The sequence below is a fragment of the Lepisosteus oculatus genome, chromosome 5 (assembly GCF_040954835.1).
Source record: "Lepisosteus oculatus isolate fLepOcu1 chromosome 5, fLepOcu1.hap2, whole genome shotgun sequence".
In the NCBI taxonomy this organism is placed as follows: Eukaryota; Metazoa; Chordata; class Actinopteri; order Semionotiformes; family Lepisosteidae; genus Lepisosteus; species Lepisosteus oculatus.
The window spans coordinates 42,957,627-42,976,407 of NC_090700.1; the positions used below are offsets into that span (position 1 = coordinate 42,957,627).

Genomic DNA, 18,781 nt, shown 5'->3' on the forward strand with positions numbered 1-18,781 from the left:
CATAACTGAAAAAAATAACACCCATACATGTCACTATGGTCTTCCAATTAGTTGCCAGGAGCCTCTGAGAGCCTCTGATGTAGCAGTAATCTTCCTTCTGAACCTGAAATGGGAGGGACATTGGCAAGAGAATCGCCTCTGTTATGACACAGTGATGCGTTTGTCATGCAAGACTCCATCTGAAGAGCCAGGAATGTGGCCCATTACACAGGAACTGCACTCTGTCCCAAGAGGACTGGGACAACAGGACAACATGTAGTCTGCCATTTCAGACCACATTTCAGACTCCTGGAGTGAGCAAAACAAAGCGGTAGACATAGTGACTCTCAAGTCCTCCAGGCATAGATGGTATGGATAGCACCCCAACCCCAGGAGCGGGGCACGTCCTCTGATTCTTAGGCTGTTGGACTATAAGGGGCCTAGCACCTGTCAGCGGCCTCTTCAGTCACCTGTCAATGAGAACATTGTCCATAATCTGATGTTTATGTGCTGCGTTCATTTCATGTGTTTATTTTGGTGCCGGCCAAAAACTGTAGGTCAGTACAATCAGAAGGTGGGGAATCCAGTTGTGAATCACTTGATAGACCTGGAAAAGGCTCATGGTGTTCAGTACTTTAATCTGACTCTGCAAATGTGTACCCAGACAACTTGAGGCAGGAAGATCCAAACCCACCATGGAAGTCTTATACACTACAGCACCATGGCCTTCTCACCCTGGCACCTAGGAGAGTTCAAATCCTCTTCAGAGGCTTCCAAAGAGTGGGCATCTGTACCTTCTATTTCTGAGAGAGAACAGGAAGCCATTCCACTGGAAGAAAGGCAAAGCACGTCACTAATCAGAGCTTGGATTACATCTGTAACAGGGGCAGGAGGGCCTGTTAGACTGCAGCAGAGGCTGCAGACCTCAAACAGGTCTATAAGCCTCGTAATTTCAAGAGCCAATGTTTAATGCAAGCATTCTTTACAACATGGAGAACAGGAACAGCAGCAGGAATTTGCCCTCAAGCAAAGAGAGGTGAAAGAGAGAGACCAGAAGGGTACACCAAAGGAGACACAGAACCCACCTCCTAAGATTGCTTGACATGCTCATCACAAACCCAGTACTGAAAGGTAGTACAAGTGATACAAATAGTTTCCTCCTACTGTGAACTATACTCGAGCAGTACAGTTAGCACTAAGGCACATGGCACAGTTGAGTAGAGGGGGAAGTCATTTCAGTCCTAAGTCATATAGTACCTTATTACTTTGGGAATGTGACATCACTCACTTCCCAGAATGGAACAGGAGAACCTAACTGGTCTCATTCGTTTGGGCTTCATCTGTCCTGGTTTGTGCCATTAAAAGTAGCACCTGAGGTGCTTTCATTCCTGAGACATAGGACCTTCTTTCTTTAATAATTTAAGATGTTGTAACCTGCATACTGAACTTAGGACAGAATCCTCTGAAAAAATTGGCTTGCATCCTGTATCTCATGATGGCCTGTTAAGCAGATGTTTCTACAGTGTAAATATCTGACATTTCAATTCATATTGCTTCAATTAGTATTACTGCATTTCAGGTCACTGTGTAGCATGCAAATCTATACATGAAAAAGATTTGCAAAACGTTTCCAATTACTGTGAAACATTTGTTCCACTTGGAATGTGGCCTTCCAATGAACACCTCTGGATTAAGACTTACATACTCTCGATTTCTTAAGTCCACTATTTATTTCTTTGATCAATGTAATGTATTGTTTAATTTCTCCAGAGAAAACAAATCCCTTCAAAAAAGGAGAGCTCAGTTTGCCAAATTCAAATCAGTGAGATTCAGAGAAATTGTAGGCATCTAATTTAGCTAGTTAGGAGGAAAAACTTTTTTATAGAGAATCCAAAAATAATTGCAGTCCTAAACAGGGAAAACTTGTTTTTCATTTTGTCACTGAAAAGGAGAAGAAATTATTATAGCACAACGGAGCAGGTATAAGTATTTTGTCCTTGAAAGTCCTAAGTCAAACAAAGTGATTCAATGGCTTTTCCCAGGATGGAGTAATGCACTGGAAAATCTATGCATGGGACTCTTTGTTACAATGCAAAAGCGATCCATTTAAGCTGTGATAATAACAGTAACTGGCTGGTACTCTGACTGGAGCACAATTGAGGCCCTGACAGATTGGTATAACATGGCTCGCCAGTATTGAATAGCCTTGATTACTACATTGCATATTCCATGCTGCCCAAAGATGGCACCGATCACTCTGTATTCATTCCTTTTTAATTCCATCTGATCAAACTTCTTTACTCTATGCCATTCTTAGCTGTCAACAGACCCTCCAAAGCCTCAGATTTAGATTTTACTCTTATTTGCACTTTAAGAATGCGTGGTAGAACGGGAAATGCAAGTAATTAGTCTTAAAGAAGAGAAAAGAAGTGAGAACCTCAAGTGCTTTCAGGATGCTCATCTATTGTCTCTAAGCATATTCTATGTGTAGTGCATAGTATCTATTGAGCAAGTGATTTTTTTGAGCATGTGAGACCCTGAGAAAATGCAAAGGGTATCACTGACAGGTACTGTAGATGAACACCACCCAAGACACCCTTTACACTACAGCAGGGTTTTCAGAACTTTTGAGCTTGATAAAAATCTAAAACACAGGTGCATAAATGTCCAGAAAAACACCAAGTTAATTTCTAAAAATACATACTTTATACAATAAGTCATAGACTCAAAGCAAGGAGCATCCGCCTTATATTACTTTTGACTCAAATCTTAATACATGTAAAAAAATAAAATAATTGCTGAACTTCAAATACTTCTTGGTGAACTTCTCTTGATGAGAGTTGTTTGGCCTTCAAAATAAAACATGAATCATGAAGTACTAAGCAAATGTTACAATTTTTGTCTTATAAATGCAACATATGCAGAACAAAGAGTTTTTGGAACAGTTTCTCCAAAGCCAGGATTTTGATCAAAGGCTTTTGTTTATAGCTAAAACATGTATCTGCACTTGGAATGGATAGAAAATTAATTAAATCAACTGAGCAACGTTAATGTGTGAATAGTTGGTTGACTTCACCTAAGACTCTCCAACCTTGTAAAACTGGCTGGAATTTATGAAAAGTAAGAGGATGTGGCAGCTTTTCAAAAGCCAAATCTTTATTCTACAAGAGTAGGTTGTTGTTTATACTCAAGTTTTTTTTTAAAGTCACAGCCAGAAGTTTGCTACTACATTGAACGGTTCATGCTTAATTGAACTTGAAAAGTTTACATTAAAATTCTTGGCAGACAACATTCTGTGTATCTCCGAATTGTATCTCTCTCATTTTATCATTTTTATCAGTAGATGAAGGAGCAACTTTAGCTTAAGGACTTAAAGTGGGTTTGTATCTGCCAGCTGCCAGCTGACGTACATGTATTCCTTTTTCTATCGTCTCTAACCGGAGCAAAAGAATTGACCGGTGGTGGGCTGGTGGAAGGGAAGCTTTAAACCTGTCGACAATTAGTTGCAGATCCTCTTTTCTGGTGAAACAACACTCTATTATAGAAACATGTCATTGGCACCATTTGGATTGCTTTTCAGATACAGCTGGGTCTCCTTCTCCCTATAGTGCCATTAACACAACTTCAAGAGGAGGTCAAATGCACACAACTTTGCAAGCGTCTTTTCCACACCGTTCGCCAACCCCAGCTTCACCCTTGCAGCTGCCTCCCTGGTTCATTCTTCGACAGCACTGATATTCAGCCAGGACTCAGCCAGGTCAGTGAATGCCATAGTATTAAGCAAGTTATGCCTTTATATTCATATTCATCACTTAAGTATACCTTAAAGAGAAGTGATTAACCCTCCATATCAGAATACACCCTTAATTAAACTCTCACTGGGATCAGCTTGCTGCATTGCTGGCCTTTTATGTTCCATCTAAGGCTTGGGACATTTAATTTTGATCAGGTTTTCTTCCATCTATCCATCCATTCACCCATCTATGTTCTAACGGCTTCATCCAAATACAATTGTTAGGGAGCCAGAGCCTATCCTGGCAAGCATCCGACACAACCCTGGATGAGATGCCAGTTCTTTGCAGGGTACACACAGACACTCACACCAAAACAATTTTCCCAGAAGCCAATTATTCTGCCAATATGTTTTTTGGACTGTGGAAAGAAACCGGAGCATCCCGAGAAAACCATGTAAACAGGGGGAGAACAAAGTCCATGCAGATAACACTCCAGGAACTGAACGCATTGCTGCACCACTGTGTGGCCTACATTTGGTTCAACTGTGTGTAATTAGCGGTCATGGGACATTTAATTTAATGTTCAGTCTGGCTGGCTACACTTACAGTATCTTTTTTAAATTGAATTGTTTCACATTTCTGTACAGCATTTTGGCAAGGAAATGTTGTGCTAATAAAATACGTTCTTTGTCTCTGTCAATTTCTAAATGTTAAATGAAGCACAGTTCACTTGTTTTGTTGAAAAGACAGTGCCTCTGAGAACAAAATGAATGACCTTTAAGATTGTTGTGCTTTGCACAGTTCCTATCAGTCTCCCCCCCTTGTGAATTATACTGCTTACAAAGCCAAAGGGACAGTTTATATGATGAGTTACTGCTATGTTCCTTTTATTTTCATTAAGCCCCAGAATGCAAGACAAAGAAACATGTATTCATACGAAAAATCATGAGTTCACTGTACCATGATCATTAGCTCACCCTTCTCCTAATGCTCAATTCTATTCACAGTATCCACCAGTTACCACAGTTACTCTTATTAAACTTTATCTCTTCCAGAAGAATGAGTCATAACCTCTAAACAACAATTTTTTTAATTAAAATGAGAGCTTTTCATTAAGTAGCGATTTATACCATAGCTGCAAGGAGAAGGTAGAATTAAAACAGATTCTTGGGGGATTTAATAGATTCCTTTTAGATTTACAGGTCTCACCTGTTGCTATCTAACATTTAGCAGCAGGTGCGAAGACCCCTGCATTCGTCATGTTGTATCAATCACTCATGGAATACACTTGTTCAAGTCCTGCTGCAACATGGTCGCTCCACTGAATTTACAGCCTTCAACAGAGCTTTAACCCTTATAATTGTGCAGCAGGTGTCCAGCTGGTTCAGTTCTTCCAAAAGAGTATTCAGAACAGTTGGCTGCTTCTCTCCAGTCAGCAACAGCCCTTACTTCTGTACAAGAGGAAACAAAGCATGCCTTCGCCTTCCTTTGAAGACAGACAGAATATAAGCAGCAGCCTTTTAGAGAAAAAAATCAAAGTAAATGTTTGCACGGCTATGCGTTTGGTATTATTTTTCAGCATAATAACCCCTGTAGACTACAATTTCCTGTGTCAGGTAACTTAAGTATGTTATTAATATTGACTCATCAATTCAGCCTACTCCGTCAGTTTCACTGAAAGTCAAGGCTACTACACTTTCCTTTACAATTCAGCGTAAAGTAATGACTAACTCAAGGAGTCATAAAAATGATAAAACATATGAGGGAGCAAAGGAAAAGGGTTACTGCAAGTATAAACAAGCTCTTTCCACTTCTAGTTCTTCAGAAAACCCCTGTAAACGATCACTGGAGAAAAAGGAATTCCAGAGCGAGAACCAGAGATTATTCTCCACCCTTATGGGAGTCAGGAGTCTAGATGCCTCTGGTTTCTACCGGTGCTCCTGCTCAAACCGCAAGTGTTATTCATTTTCTCCTCTGCCTCCTGGATGATTTATACCTCATGGCGAAACAAATGCAGCCTAAGGAAAAGGGCTTCAGTCTTCCGAAACCCTACAATGAACATCCAGCCGTCATCCCTCGCATTTAGGTTCAAAATGAACAGGTTGGAAAAAAAAGAAAAGGACAAAATAGACATATTACACTAATTTAGTGTAATTAATATAACATCCTGCAAGACCTTGAAGCTCAGCAAGCAGACACTAGGATAAACCATTAAAAGCCTTGTGCATTAACTCTTTAAACACGATAGACACATATTTGCTGGTAGGAAAGAGTGTGTCAAGACTGTAAAATTTCAACTCTAAATATACTGTACTCAGCCATACTGTGCATTCTGGTGCTGGACCCCCAGGCTATCCAAATTTACTCTTCTCATCACTTTACAGCTTAAAGAAGGCAACAGTCCAAAAAAACTATGAGGAAAGTGTTAAAAACACATGTCATAGTTAATCTTTTTATATTCTTGGGGCAAACTGCAAATTGTACATCTGTACTTTGTCATGAAGAGAAGATACTGCCAACAAATTGTAAACTTAGAGTTGCATCTTGCAAGCAAGCACCCAATCCATTTGCTGCTGGTGAAATATTAATTGTTTTGCCTCAGAGTAATTTATGTCAGATGCATCTTTCAAAGGAATATTGCTATATGTTCATTATGAATAGTGGTTTTGCAGAACATATATTACAAATAAATAAGGATCACACTGGATTTCATTTTCACTGAGGGGAAATGCTTAGAAAAAAGGTAGCCAGACCTTGAAAAGTGTCAATTAGATGAGATACAACAGGACAACCGAAATAAGGTCAGAAATAAGAACTGAACCTTCGCTCAAACTTGCAAGAAGTAAAAAACTCTGTATGAAAGAAAGTATGTTTTGAAATAAGCCAACTTGAAAAATAGCTTTGGAAATTAGGTTTATTTGGAAATGAAAGAAAATAAATCCCATGGCACACAAAACATAACACTCAAACAAAGTTCCAAGCTGACAGCTGAGCTATGGATCCTGACAGCTCCCGCTCTGATCCAGCTCACATGGCGCCCATTCCTATTAATGATTTTCCAGACTTTGCCGACCAGTTTCCTCCAGATCTTTGGGTGCAGAGGACTGTTCAGTAAGCCACACAGAGGTTTGTCATTCTGCAACCCCTCTCTCTGACACACAGCTAAGCACAAGAGCTCACGCTGTTCATAGCTAAAAAATACATCAGTAATCACCATGATTATCTCTGGGGACCTTTAACATTTCAACTTAATTCTATTCACCACGAAGAATTACCAAAGGAAAACGTTCCAAAATTTAAATCAAGTTCCTCTACCCTACTAAAGACTTTAAGAAACCCTGAAATATAAAACAAAGTGAGCAATTTAAAAAAGGAATCTATATGGATGATGATTTTAAGTAGGTATTTTTGTCTTTGTCACATAATCAGGATCTCTGCTCTGTATTTCTGATGAAATTAGCTGTGACGCATTTTAAACAGAGCAGAGATTACCTCAGCTCTGGAGCTGCCTGCATGGACTTCAGTCTCTGAAGGGCTTCCATTGAAATCCCCTGGGTCTCAGCCTTACAAAGACCAACACACCTCAAAAGCAGCTCCACACAGTGAGTTAGTGTGTGCATGTATCGTGTTGCTAATATACACCGTTAACGAGAAAAAAACAATCTAGTTCTAGCCAGCTCTCAAGCTAATTTACATTACAGGCCAGTGAAAACAACCCAAACACAGTCTATTTTATGCCTTTAACACTTTTCATTTCATATGGATGCATAAATATGCAGTATGTGAAAAGCACGGCCATCTTGCATTCCTCTATAATTACACATTAAAGAGGAGGTTAAAATAGATGTTTTCAAAAAAACACATGAGGGAAGTAGGAATAAACTACAGTATCAAACAACATGCACATATTGGCAGCCATGTCAGAAACACAGCCAAATAATCCCAGAAGAACCGGAGCTCCATTGAACCTTTTAAGGCCATTATGTGATTTTCAGGTTGACCAACTGTCTGACAGCATAAGACTCTTAAATGCTACTCTGACAATGACCAGGACTGCTTTGTTCATTGAAAAAAGAAAAGAGTACAAAAAAGTTGAATGTGTACCAGTTTTCTAGTAGAACTTACAGTCATGTGTAGTATAAATGTATTGGCACATACTGTAGACTGCGATCGTCCTTTCATGGAGATCAAAGACAGAATACAGTACATTATGTACTGTATGTTATATCTCAAACTTTAAACTTTATGTATTTTTAGAACAACATACAGTATTATTCATAACTGGAGATGGCTATAGTTTTTAAAAGGTGAAGAAGATGTAGGGTAGATCCCTGTGAGAGAAGAAGTAAGGAGAGCACCTGTAACACACATGTGACTTTGGCAATGTTGAGGGTTTTGAAAGAGCTCTGGTATTAGAAAATGTCATGATAAATTAAAAACAACTGAAGCATAATTATCTAAGTTCAATGAGTCAGGAACAAAAGAGTACATGCTCAGACATGCCTTCATAAGAGACATTCCCTGGAGTAAAGGAAGTGCCTGCTCTGACAGGCTAAAGGAACTGAGTCTTTTTAATCATAAACAGAGAAGGTTATGGGGGAACCTGACTCAAGTGAACTAGTGTGAAAGAGTGAAGTGAAACATGGCCCAGAAGACACAAGTGGAAACTTCTGTATGTTGAAGTGGTTTTAAAATGGGAAACATGAGGCATGTCTTTACAAAAAAAGGGATTGTAAGATTCTGGAACAAGATAACCAGCCATGTTGAAACCAATACCCTGGCACCCTTCAACAAACAGTTAGATGAGATCATTAGTTGTAACCATCCACGTTCTGACAAATTAACAGTCTGTATCTGCTGGTACTAATGCACTCAAAATGATGCCATTGTCCACTTTTCTGGCATCTGCAATTTGCTCAATGTCAAGGACCTTCAACCACAAACTGCCTCTGAATACCATGTCAATCTGGTGTCTTTTTTGCCTAAGCCCAGGGTCCCAGTTCTCCTTCATGAAGCTATGCTGTCCACAGACCTAGGAGAATGAGTACACAAGCTTACACAAGAGTGCACAACTACTCAAATGAGTACACAAGTACAGAGGAAACCAAGTAGCCTCTAAAAAACTGTGAAAGTGACAGGTGCAGGTATACTTTTGGATGTTTTTGATCATCTTGTGGGTTATTTGTAGGGTTCCATTGATGATGTGCATGGTGGCATTCAGCTGCGTGTCTACTCTGTGAGTGAGTGATGATCTTGACCAGACAGGTGGAGAGTATTCTTCTCGCTATAGGAGAAACCACTATATGAGTTTTTGTTTATTTGAGATTAATAGTAGTAATTCCTACCTATTTGTTTACTTATAATATATCAGAACAGAGATTCTTTCTCACATCTTGAATGAGGAATTTCTTTTTATTGTTTGTTACATGTTAACTTTTTTAAATAAAATCAAGTTACTTGAATAATTAACCAAGAAGGTAATTGGTTTCATACACACTACTTTCATAGGTAACATTCTCTACTGTATTAAGGTGAAGTTTGGGTGTTTGAGGATAATTTTTTAAAGTTCTGGAACTAAATGGAGATCATAACAGGAAGTGAGAGGAATTTAATGTCCATCGTACAAGTTTTCACTTTACGAGCAGTTTTTGAGGAACAAATTAAGGTCATATAATAAGGGATTACTGTATACAATAGTGTCAGAATAAATGTAATGTATTTGCATTAAAAGCAAAGTACAGCCAAAGGAGGTTACTGTATATCGTTCTTTACATGTTTAACATAAGATTAAGTCCTTTCTCTTTTGCCATTATTATCATCAATGGTGGACAGTGGACTTAGTCCAGGGTGTGGCTGAAGTGTGTTTCAGTTTAGGCTCACTTTGTGTACAAAAGAAACATCACAACTATTCGCTATTAGATTTAAACTCCAATTTACCTTTTCACACACAAACTCTTTGGTACACCTGTCATTCAGTTGCAGTCTTTGTATATAACTATGGAATTTCACAGAAGCTGTTTTGAGAGACTGACCTTGGCCTCATTTGTTGCAAGTGGTAATGCTCTTTAAAGAAAAAATATTTAAAGTAGGCAGAGTAAAACAGGAAAAGACATTAGATATGCCTCAAATATACTGTTTACCAAACATAGTGATTTATAATGAACAAAAACTACTGCTTCTGACCTAAGTATCCAGAAAGCTGCCAAACACAAAACATGATTTTCCTATTACCAGTTTTTGGTGTCAGTGGGCAGAGTACTTGGGTTGCGGCTACCCTCGGCACGCAGCAGAGGATCCATAATCACCAGTTTCGCCGTGTGAAACCCAGACTTCAAAATGTTTTTGTTGAATCTTTTATAGCAGAATCTCAAATTTAACTTCAAGGATCATTGCTCAATGAAAGTCATTTTGGGAGAACACAATCCCTTTTTCACTGCTGCATATACAGTATATCTGTTTCAGGACATTCTTCCTGAAAGTGCAATGACTTCAAAACAAGAATTCAGCAGGGACCTCCAATATACAGTACGTCCTCATGTGAGGCATTGTAGTACAGGTACTGTACATGCAATGAGTCAAGAGATAATCAGGTCTGAAAGTCATGAGAACATACTGTAGCATGGTGATTCTCCCTCTGACAGCTGGGCTCAGAAATGGTGGTAAACAGTCTGGGATTCCAGGTTTGATATAAATCAAATCAGCAAAACCACACCTAAAAATAACATGCCTGCTGCAGTTATTCATCTGGGCATTAGTTTTGTTTTTCTGTTCAAAACTCAATGAAATGATATAATGATGTAAATGATGTAAATGTGGATTTTATATTGTCTCTTTATTAGTAAGACTATGCCTTTCTACACTGCAAGTGTAGAATTATCCAGATAATTAAGATTATCTCTGAGAAATATCCTTCCATTTATTTTTTCCTGGCAACATCATGAGGAAGCAGGAACTAGCCTGTCTAACCAACATGTAAAACAACAAAGATGTGATAAAAACAGGAACAAAATAAAGAACAGTATTCTATCAACAGTAAAAAAGAAAACACCTGGCTTCTGGAAATCACCAATCTATAGTGGAAGGGATTCTCCCATGTTGTAATAATAAGGTATTAACTCAAACATATTATGCACACATTATCAATAACACATGCAAACATCACCATTATATTAATGTGAGATTTCCAACTAATTTTGCAAGAGCTAAAAGAGAAACACACAATACAAACAATCTGAATGTGCTTTACACCAAGACCTCAGAGACTTTTTTCACTGAAGACAACTGGAAAGATGGCTCATTGGCTCATTTCCTAAAGGCCATTGTTGGAAAAAATTACAGTAAAACCCTCAGTTTGACAGACTAATAGGGGTGAAGGTGTGGATTAATATTCCTGAATGTCTGATTAATCATGGAAGATATTTTTAGCCCCCAAAAACACTATATGTGGTATAGATACATATGCTGTATGTTTCTGGATCTTTTGACTTATTTTTTAACAATTGCAACCAACAGTCAATGAAAATTATTTCTGTGTTTTATCATAAGTATACAAGCTCTTTATGTCATTTGTCAGACACCCATCATAAGCAATTGAGCTTCCCCTCTAGAACACCACTAAAAGTTCAGAATTTTAAACCTAAGCAGTATTTTCACCTTGTTCTATTATTTGTGCATTTTCCCAATTTTGCAGGAAGAGTTACGTGTTTCTAATTTTACAGACAAAATTCCCCTCCAGTAGATTTTGACCATTAAATCCACAAACCTCACAGTATTCTAGACTGTGAATATCAATCTATACCCAGAGAAGAGAGCACATGTTAGCTTCAGATCATACCCTTGTTCTTAATAATAGATTCATCCCTTTATTTGTGTGAGTGCTGTGCGTCGACCACAGTCCTGCAGAACCTCACCCGCTGTAGGCTGTGTTTGTGCTCACGCCAGAGTAAATCATGAGCTTTCTGGGAAGGCATGCTGTTGCACCGCCATGCACCTAAACCATTTAAAAATCTTTAATAGCATAAACGGGACTCTGCCACAGGTCCCTCGGCAAAACTCTGGAGCCAGTTCTGGAGTAGGGTTACAATAATACAGTCCTTCGCCAGAAAGCAATTTATCAGGAGAGACCCGAAATTACCTGGAATAACGACTCCCAGCGCATGCTTCCAATCTGCTTGAGAAAAGCCCTTGTAAAATGGTTAGAACCTGGTAGGTACCTGGAAGCGTTTATTGGAAGAGGCTTGTTGTTTCTGTGCGGCCCCAGATTTCACGAAAAAGTCAAGGAGCTAAATTTCAATCACTTACAGATCGACCTCGATGGCAGAGCTCCAAATTCTGTGAGCCAACAGCCAGTCGGTGACCGAGTCAAATCATCCAGGCCAGCTTCCCAGTGGATTATCTATAAAGTCCTGCCTGTTTGATTTTTGGTATGCCGTCATTTCGGTTGAACAGCAGCACATTTTGAAACAGTCCTGTTGCGGTTATTACAACATCACAAATAACTATTGTTTTCTGATAAATCATCATATAATACAGTATATTTCTTAGACCGTTGAAAGCCACACAACTCCAGGTCACTGAACGGAGCCGTCTCTTTCTTTGTAAAATCATTGTTTTATTGAACATTTTCCAAAAAAAGAACAAAACATTACAACACCGTCCCCCCAATTCTCTTCTCTTTCACCTCCCCTCTTGCTCTTTGTGGTAACTTGCACTGATTTTCCTGTCAAAGGGCCCCTAAAATGAAGACAAGCAGCTATGACAGTAATACCAAGCAATAAGGATTTCCCCACTTGCGCAGGAGGTCTCCAAAACTTCTCTGTCCTCTGAGCTCCATCCTCCATCTCCATCTTAGGCAGATGGTCCCATACATCTGCCTAATAATAACCTGCTGATGGATGATGTCACTTCAAGACTACTCCACCTATCTCAATTTACCACTAAATAATTCACAAGATTTGTTTTTATTTTATTTTTTTCTGTGTGAAAGGCATTATTAAAATTGAATAATTTAATTAATTTAATAATTTATCATAACTAAACTCTGTCACACCCAGGGTTCAGAATGCCTTCATGATACTGTAACGCGGTTGTTTTTCAAGATTACAAGACCAGATCAATCATTAATTAAGACAGAGGCTTTAACAATGTCCTAAACCTCCCTGAGCCAGAGGCTGAGCCCCTGCTCAACCGCTCACATCACCCTGCCACTAACGATGTCCCAGACAAATCTAATCCAAAACAGAACATTGTTCTAGAGGAGGATTCTGACTGCAAGAAGACTATAAGAAGAACTCTTCTGAAGAGACAGGAAATGGCCTCTGTGGTTAAAAAAACAGATTCCCTGCATTAATAACTTGATTGAAAAAAAAACATGTTGCAAGTTCTGTCATACAGTGAAAATAAATCCATTTCATTTCCATTTTATTAAGACCTGGAATTTGTTTTCTGATCAAACATCATTTTTTCACTTTTTTGAAGATCGCATTTGTGCTTTGTTTCCATCTACGTGTGGACTCCAGTTTGAACTCTATATAGTGTAAAACTATATATAGTACCAGCCATTGATACAGTCTCTGCTTCAAGTACAATGATCTTTTTGAAAGGACTTCCAGGCATTTCAGGGGCGAGGTTTGCCACTGATAGTACTTAAGCCAGCCAGGAAACAGAGATTCGTTCAACAGCCCTTTAGATACGGTCATATAAAAATTCTTTTCTGTGGTTTTCACCATCTATTTCTAGAAGAAAACCACTGTCACCCCTGTAGCAAAACAATAGTACAGTCAATAGTGTGATGAGTCAGCACTTCAACTGGCAAGAAACCTAAAGATGCATAAATGTCTCTAGCAGTCTTTCCATTAACTAAATCTAAAAATACACTTTAATTAAAATGTGAAATATTCATAAGATGACTTCAGAAGCCACTGAAAGTTCAGCTATTAGTTCAAAATAATATTATTGTCTTACTTCCTATATCAAAAAAATCTTTTCACCTCCACACAGTGCTGCAGAGAAGCTTTAATGTCTATAAAATCAAATCATGCTTTTAAAAAGTATAGAAATTTGTATCAATTAACTCAAGTATAGTCATATTACAATGAAAAATCTCAGATGGATTTCTACAAACTTATATAGCCTTTGTTGGTTTGCTGTTTTATTATCATTCCTTCATTTTTTCAATAAACTCATTAATTTTTTTACTCCATCTTCATTGCAACTCCAGTTTGAACTGTTATGCTTCAATGTTATCTGATACTAGCCTTTGCTGGTTTGCAACTCTGATCCTAGCCTTTTTCAGAACTAGAGCTAAAACAGTTATTCATTTGTTCTAACATCTCTGTGCTTATTTATTAAAACATTTTCCATACTATTCATTTACTCATTCTCAAAATCAAGGAGCAGCTCTTTGTAACAGGCACCTGGCAATAAAATTAGACATGTTGCCCCCTTTTGCTGTTAGCATAACCTTTGACCTTTGTTCAGTTTGTCATAATATCCATTTCCTCTCAATATGCTCAGGCCCAGATCCCTCAATCAAAATCTCCTTCCTTCACGACCAGGTTAAACACATGAAACACCAAAGTAGCATGCCATCTATTTTACTCTCACGGACAATTACGAACAACGAGCTGTTCCTTAAAGGAAGGAAATGTGAATTACTGCACATTTAGAAACTCAGTGAGGGCTTAAGGTTTGCATGGTATTTGGTTTTAAAAAACACAGTGTACGTTCCAAGCAAAGCCTGTTTAATTTACAAAATCAGCAGTACGGTGACAAGTACTGTGCTGGAGCTAATGAAAACAGCACTTTAACTCCATCTAGATTACATACTTGAACATGGTTAAGAATGAAAATTCGCACTTCATCCTAGTGTCATAAAAGAAGTAAGAAGTGTCATAGAAGAAAGAAAAATACACATACTACTGATTTGTTTTCAGAGTGTGCAGTCAATATATATTTTTCTGTAATTCTGAGCATTTTCTAAATTCACTACCTATATTAACATATTGGCTTAATCAGCGGATCTAAATCATTTTTGTTTTAAAAAAAAAATAAGAAAAATAACTATTCCTGAGTTAGCGAAAAGCAAAAAAATAAAAAAGCAAAAATCTTTTAAATGGGTCTCACAAGAATTATACATAATATGTGTTAACTGTAAGAAACATGATAATAAACTTCAGAAATGTGGCATTGCTGCATTCTGTAAGAGGAGGGCACTGCTAGGCCATTGTTGTTCTGTATTAAATGAAATGCAACACATTTTACAAAACACTGTTCTACAGTTTTACTTGCAAAACAAGAGTGAAGACCATTTTTTGTATTTTTAAACATGTTTATCTCATGTGTAAAAAAATACACAGATTTACATTCCAAATAATGAAGCTTCGCGGCTCCCTTGACATGACATCTGTATCTCATTCATTGTCTACAAGCAAACTTGAAAAAAACAGGAAACTGTTCCTTTTCCCCAATTCCCAGCCCACAATGTAAAGCACCCCTTTTCAGATTGTTGTCAGGTTTCCTCTTTCAGCAAAATGAAACGTGCCGGAAATTCTGCAAAGCATTTCCTTTTACTAAAAGAAAAGATCTCTGGGTGCCACATAAGTGCCCTCAATGACATTGAATAGACAGAAGTCAGAAGTCAGTTATGGATCCTGGAAGCACCAGTGTTAACCATTAAGCTCCATGCTAAAACAAAATGCTTATACTATATTAAAAGTTCAGAATTGAGGATTAAGGATCAGTAAAAGGGAAAACCTCTTTTCCCACCTCATCTCACTGTCTTTCTAGAGTATATTTACAGGTTTCTATTTCCCAGCATTCATCGCAGATACACCTTCCTACCATCTGTCAATGCAATAGGTCTTCTGCTCATTGTTGAGGGTCCTGTCTTTCACATCCATCTGACCAACTGGTCACCCCTCAAACCAGGTGGGTTCAAGGCAAACATTGATAAATGCTCTTCTTTATCGCAATCTTGTTCCTGGGGTTTGAACTGAAACTTCTGAACTGAAAACAGTATTGCAATTTTCATACATCAGGTCTTTTGGAAGCCAAAACTCTTTCTGGTTTTACTAAAGAAAATGATGCAGTAATATTAAAATATATATAACATTGCCCAACTGTGAATGCGGAGAGCTCTTCCAGCAGTCAGTTTTAGAAGCAATGAGGTAATAGGTAAACAGATAAGGGTTCAGAAGAGCACAGAGAAGCACAGTTTAAATGCTATTATCCCAGGAAATTTCTTGGGTAAACCTGAAATACTGTAAAGGCCTCTCTAAATAAACATCCTCTGGGGTTTAAACTGGACCCAAACGAAGAGAGGTCAGCAGCTATCATCTTCTGAGTCAACTAAGTTCTCTTTTTTGTATGCATGGGAGTGACTTTTCAATATACCTTTAAGCAATCCTATAATTTTCTACAGCCTTGTAAAATGTTTTAAAGGTATCTAACCAAGACCATAAAAAAGCAAAGCTGTTTAGTAAATGGCTTGATTGCCTTGATAGTTTACACATGGATTTTCAGTTAGCTCTGAAAAGTATTTCTCAACTGCTCTTCAGAAAAACCATGGAAAGGTTTAACTTTGAAATGTTCCTCTGACCTGATCGTCGTAACGATATGTCAGAAACTGCTCCCCTGTGGTGTCTTCAAGAAAGCTCCCCTGCGGAGACAGTGCAAATTCTGGAAGGAAGTAAGCACTTTGTGACTGGCCTGCTCCCCTCTGTAAGACAAAAAAAACAATGTCCAATTAAAAGACTGCAAAGATGTTAAATAACACATTTTTCTTACACAGCTTTGAAGGGATTAGCCCACTGAAGTGATAATGGTATTTTTAAAATTTTACAGTTGACAAGGGCATTAAAACATTCTCTGCCTTATACCTTCTGGTTACAGTTTTACAGGAGAACAGCTTTCATAAATTGTCTTAAAGCGTTCTATAAATAGGGCTGGAACACTGCCTGAAAAGTAGGAGTTTTAACCAAAATCAAAGATTTGTTTTGAATGTTTGTTTCTTAGAGCAACATCTAATGAGCTCCTGTTTTGGCATCCAAAATCCAGTGGTATTTCTATCTCCCCTTCAGTACCTGGGAGAGAATAAGTGTTAAATTGATCTAATTAAGGCTTAACTGGCGCGATACAGTATAATTCTTCTCCACACAGGCTTGATCTGATCTCACACTGAGAAACAGAGAGAAAGGTGGGACCCATGCATTAGACAAGCATAGTATTTATAATACTTCTAAATAAATGCCATGTTTTTGGACAGCACTTAAGGGACCACACCCCTGTTGGTAACCACACCTTAAAATGTTTCCTTTTTCTTCCAGTTTGCTCTCTACATGAGACACAGTTAGTTTAAATGTGTTACACAGGTTCTTGAAATAAATAACCGTAAATTTCTTAAAGTTGGTTACTGTACATTCACATTTCTAGCACTTAAGACCTTTTCCAAAAATATATTGTTCTCATAATGAATTCAAATATATCTACCATTCAATATAATGTGCAGTGTTAACAGAATGATCTGAAACAATTAATACCAGCTGCACAAGTGATCAACACAGACTGAATGGTGTCCTTACTCATGGTGTTTCCTGATTTGATGGTTACTCAGTGAGATGATGTACAGCAGGCGTTTAACAAAATACAGAAGCAATTTTAGTGAGATGTGAAAACACAACTTAATCTAATTCTAAAGACATTTTCTAGAATTTAGAAATTCAACTTTTCCATTAATAATCAATATTTCAATTATCAATTCCCTGAGAACCTCAGGTTTTTGGCACAAATCTGTTATTTCTTTCTGAGTGGATGTCAATTGCAAACACGGAAGTTAATTCCAAATATATGAATGAGAAGCTCCATATTCCACGCATACTTGCCACATGTCCTGTACCACATGTCGACCCATTCAACCAAACACCTCATAAATCAATGGAAAAAAATATTAACCAGTATTTACTCTCCCTGTCTGCCTCTCAATACATGAACAAGCCACACTAAAAATAATCAATTAATCAGCCCAGAAACATTCAAGTTACAATTCAAGGACATTTTATCACTGTTCAAATTGTACTAAATCATTTCTACTTCCAGCAGTTCTAAAAACACGTGACTTACTAACACATAAAGCTGTTTATTTAGGTTAGAACCGGTTCCAAGTCTGAAACATCTAACATCGTCACTCGTTTGTGTTTGCATTTGTTTTGTGATGTAAATCCTGCAATGTGGTTTTCAGCTCCCACTTGAGCTTGGGAAACTACTGTATCTCTGACTGATGAGGATGCAAAATCCCTCATGAGAATCTGGAAGTTAAAGAAAGTTATATGAACTCCTTCTAAAAACGTACATTGAAATATTGCAGTCATACATTATCATCGACAGTGTCGTCTAAAACAGATGTTTGACCCAGAGTAAGTGTCCACTGTGACACCCAGGTCACTTTAGAGTAGACTGTTAGTACAGAACTAGTCGTCTTTATAGTAGACGCAGTTAATCTTTGAGTTAACAACAGAACATCACATTATTAGCACTATACAGTTTCTTGCATTAGGAATTCATGTTTTCGCATACCCCAGCTTGCTCTCCATAAGACACAGACAGGGAGAGAGAAGCTTGAGGTCAGAGTCCAGGGTCAGCCATTGTACAGCGCCCCTGGCCTTGCTCAGGGACCCAACAGAGTAGGATTCCTCTGCCGGCTGTGGGATTTGAACCGGCAACCTTCCAGCCTCAGGCACAGAGTCTTAGCCACAGAGCCACCGCTCTGCCCTAATGATTAGCTCAATACAGAACTCATCTGTCTCCTCTATCTCTGCTGCTTAATTGTTTAGCTTGTCCCATTCTCAGTCTTAAAGTTTTTAACCAAATGGCACTAAGAAGAAATTTATTTTGTGACTTTCTCCACAGGTTTCATAATACACACATATTATGTCCTAATATCTGCCAAAACAACATAAAATGTATTACAAATGGCTTGATAATGGTATTGGTTTCATAATAATTTGTCAAAAAAAAAACTAATAATTGAGCTCATGCATGGGCAAATGCTGTGAATTTGTCTTTCTTATTGT

The 18,781-nt window shown here is 38.0% G+C and overlaps 1 protein-coding gene across 2 annotated transcripts in view; it reads right to left on the reverse strand.

The window, feature by feature from the left end:
* adamtsl3 (ADAMTS-like 3) overlaps positions 1-18,781 on the reverse strand; it is a 164,824-nt gene that overhangs the window by 123,339 nt on the left and 22,704 nt on the right. For both annotated transcript variants that reach the window (XM_015343042.2, XM_015343041.2), the window contains exon 3: positions 16,312-16,431. In XM_015343042.2, coding sequence (XP_015198528.2) covers positions 16,312-16,431 — 120 coding nt within the window. The remainder of the gene's footprint in view (positions 1-16,311; positions 16,432-18,781) is intronic.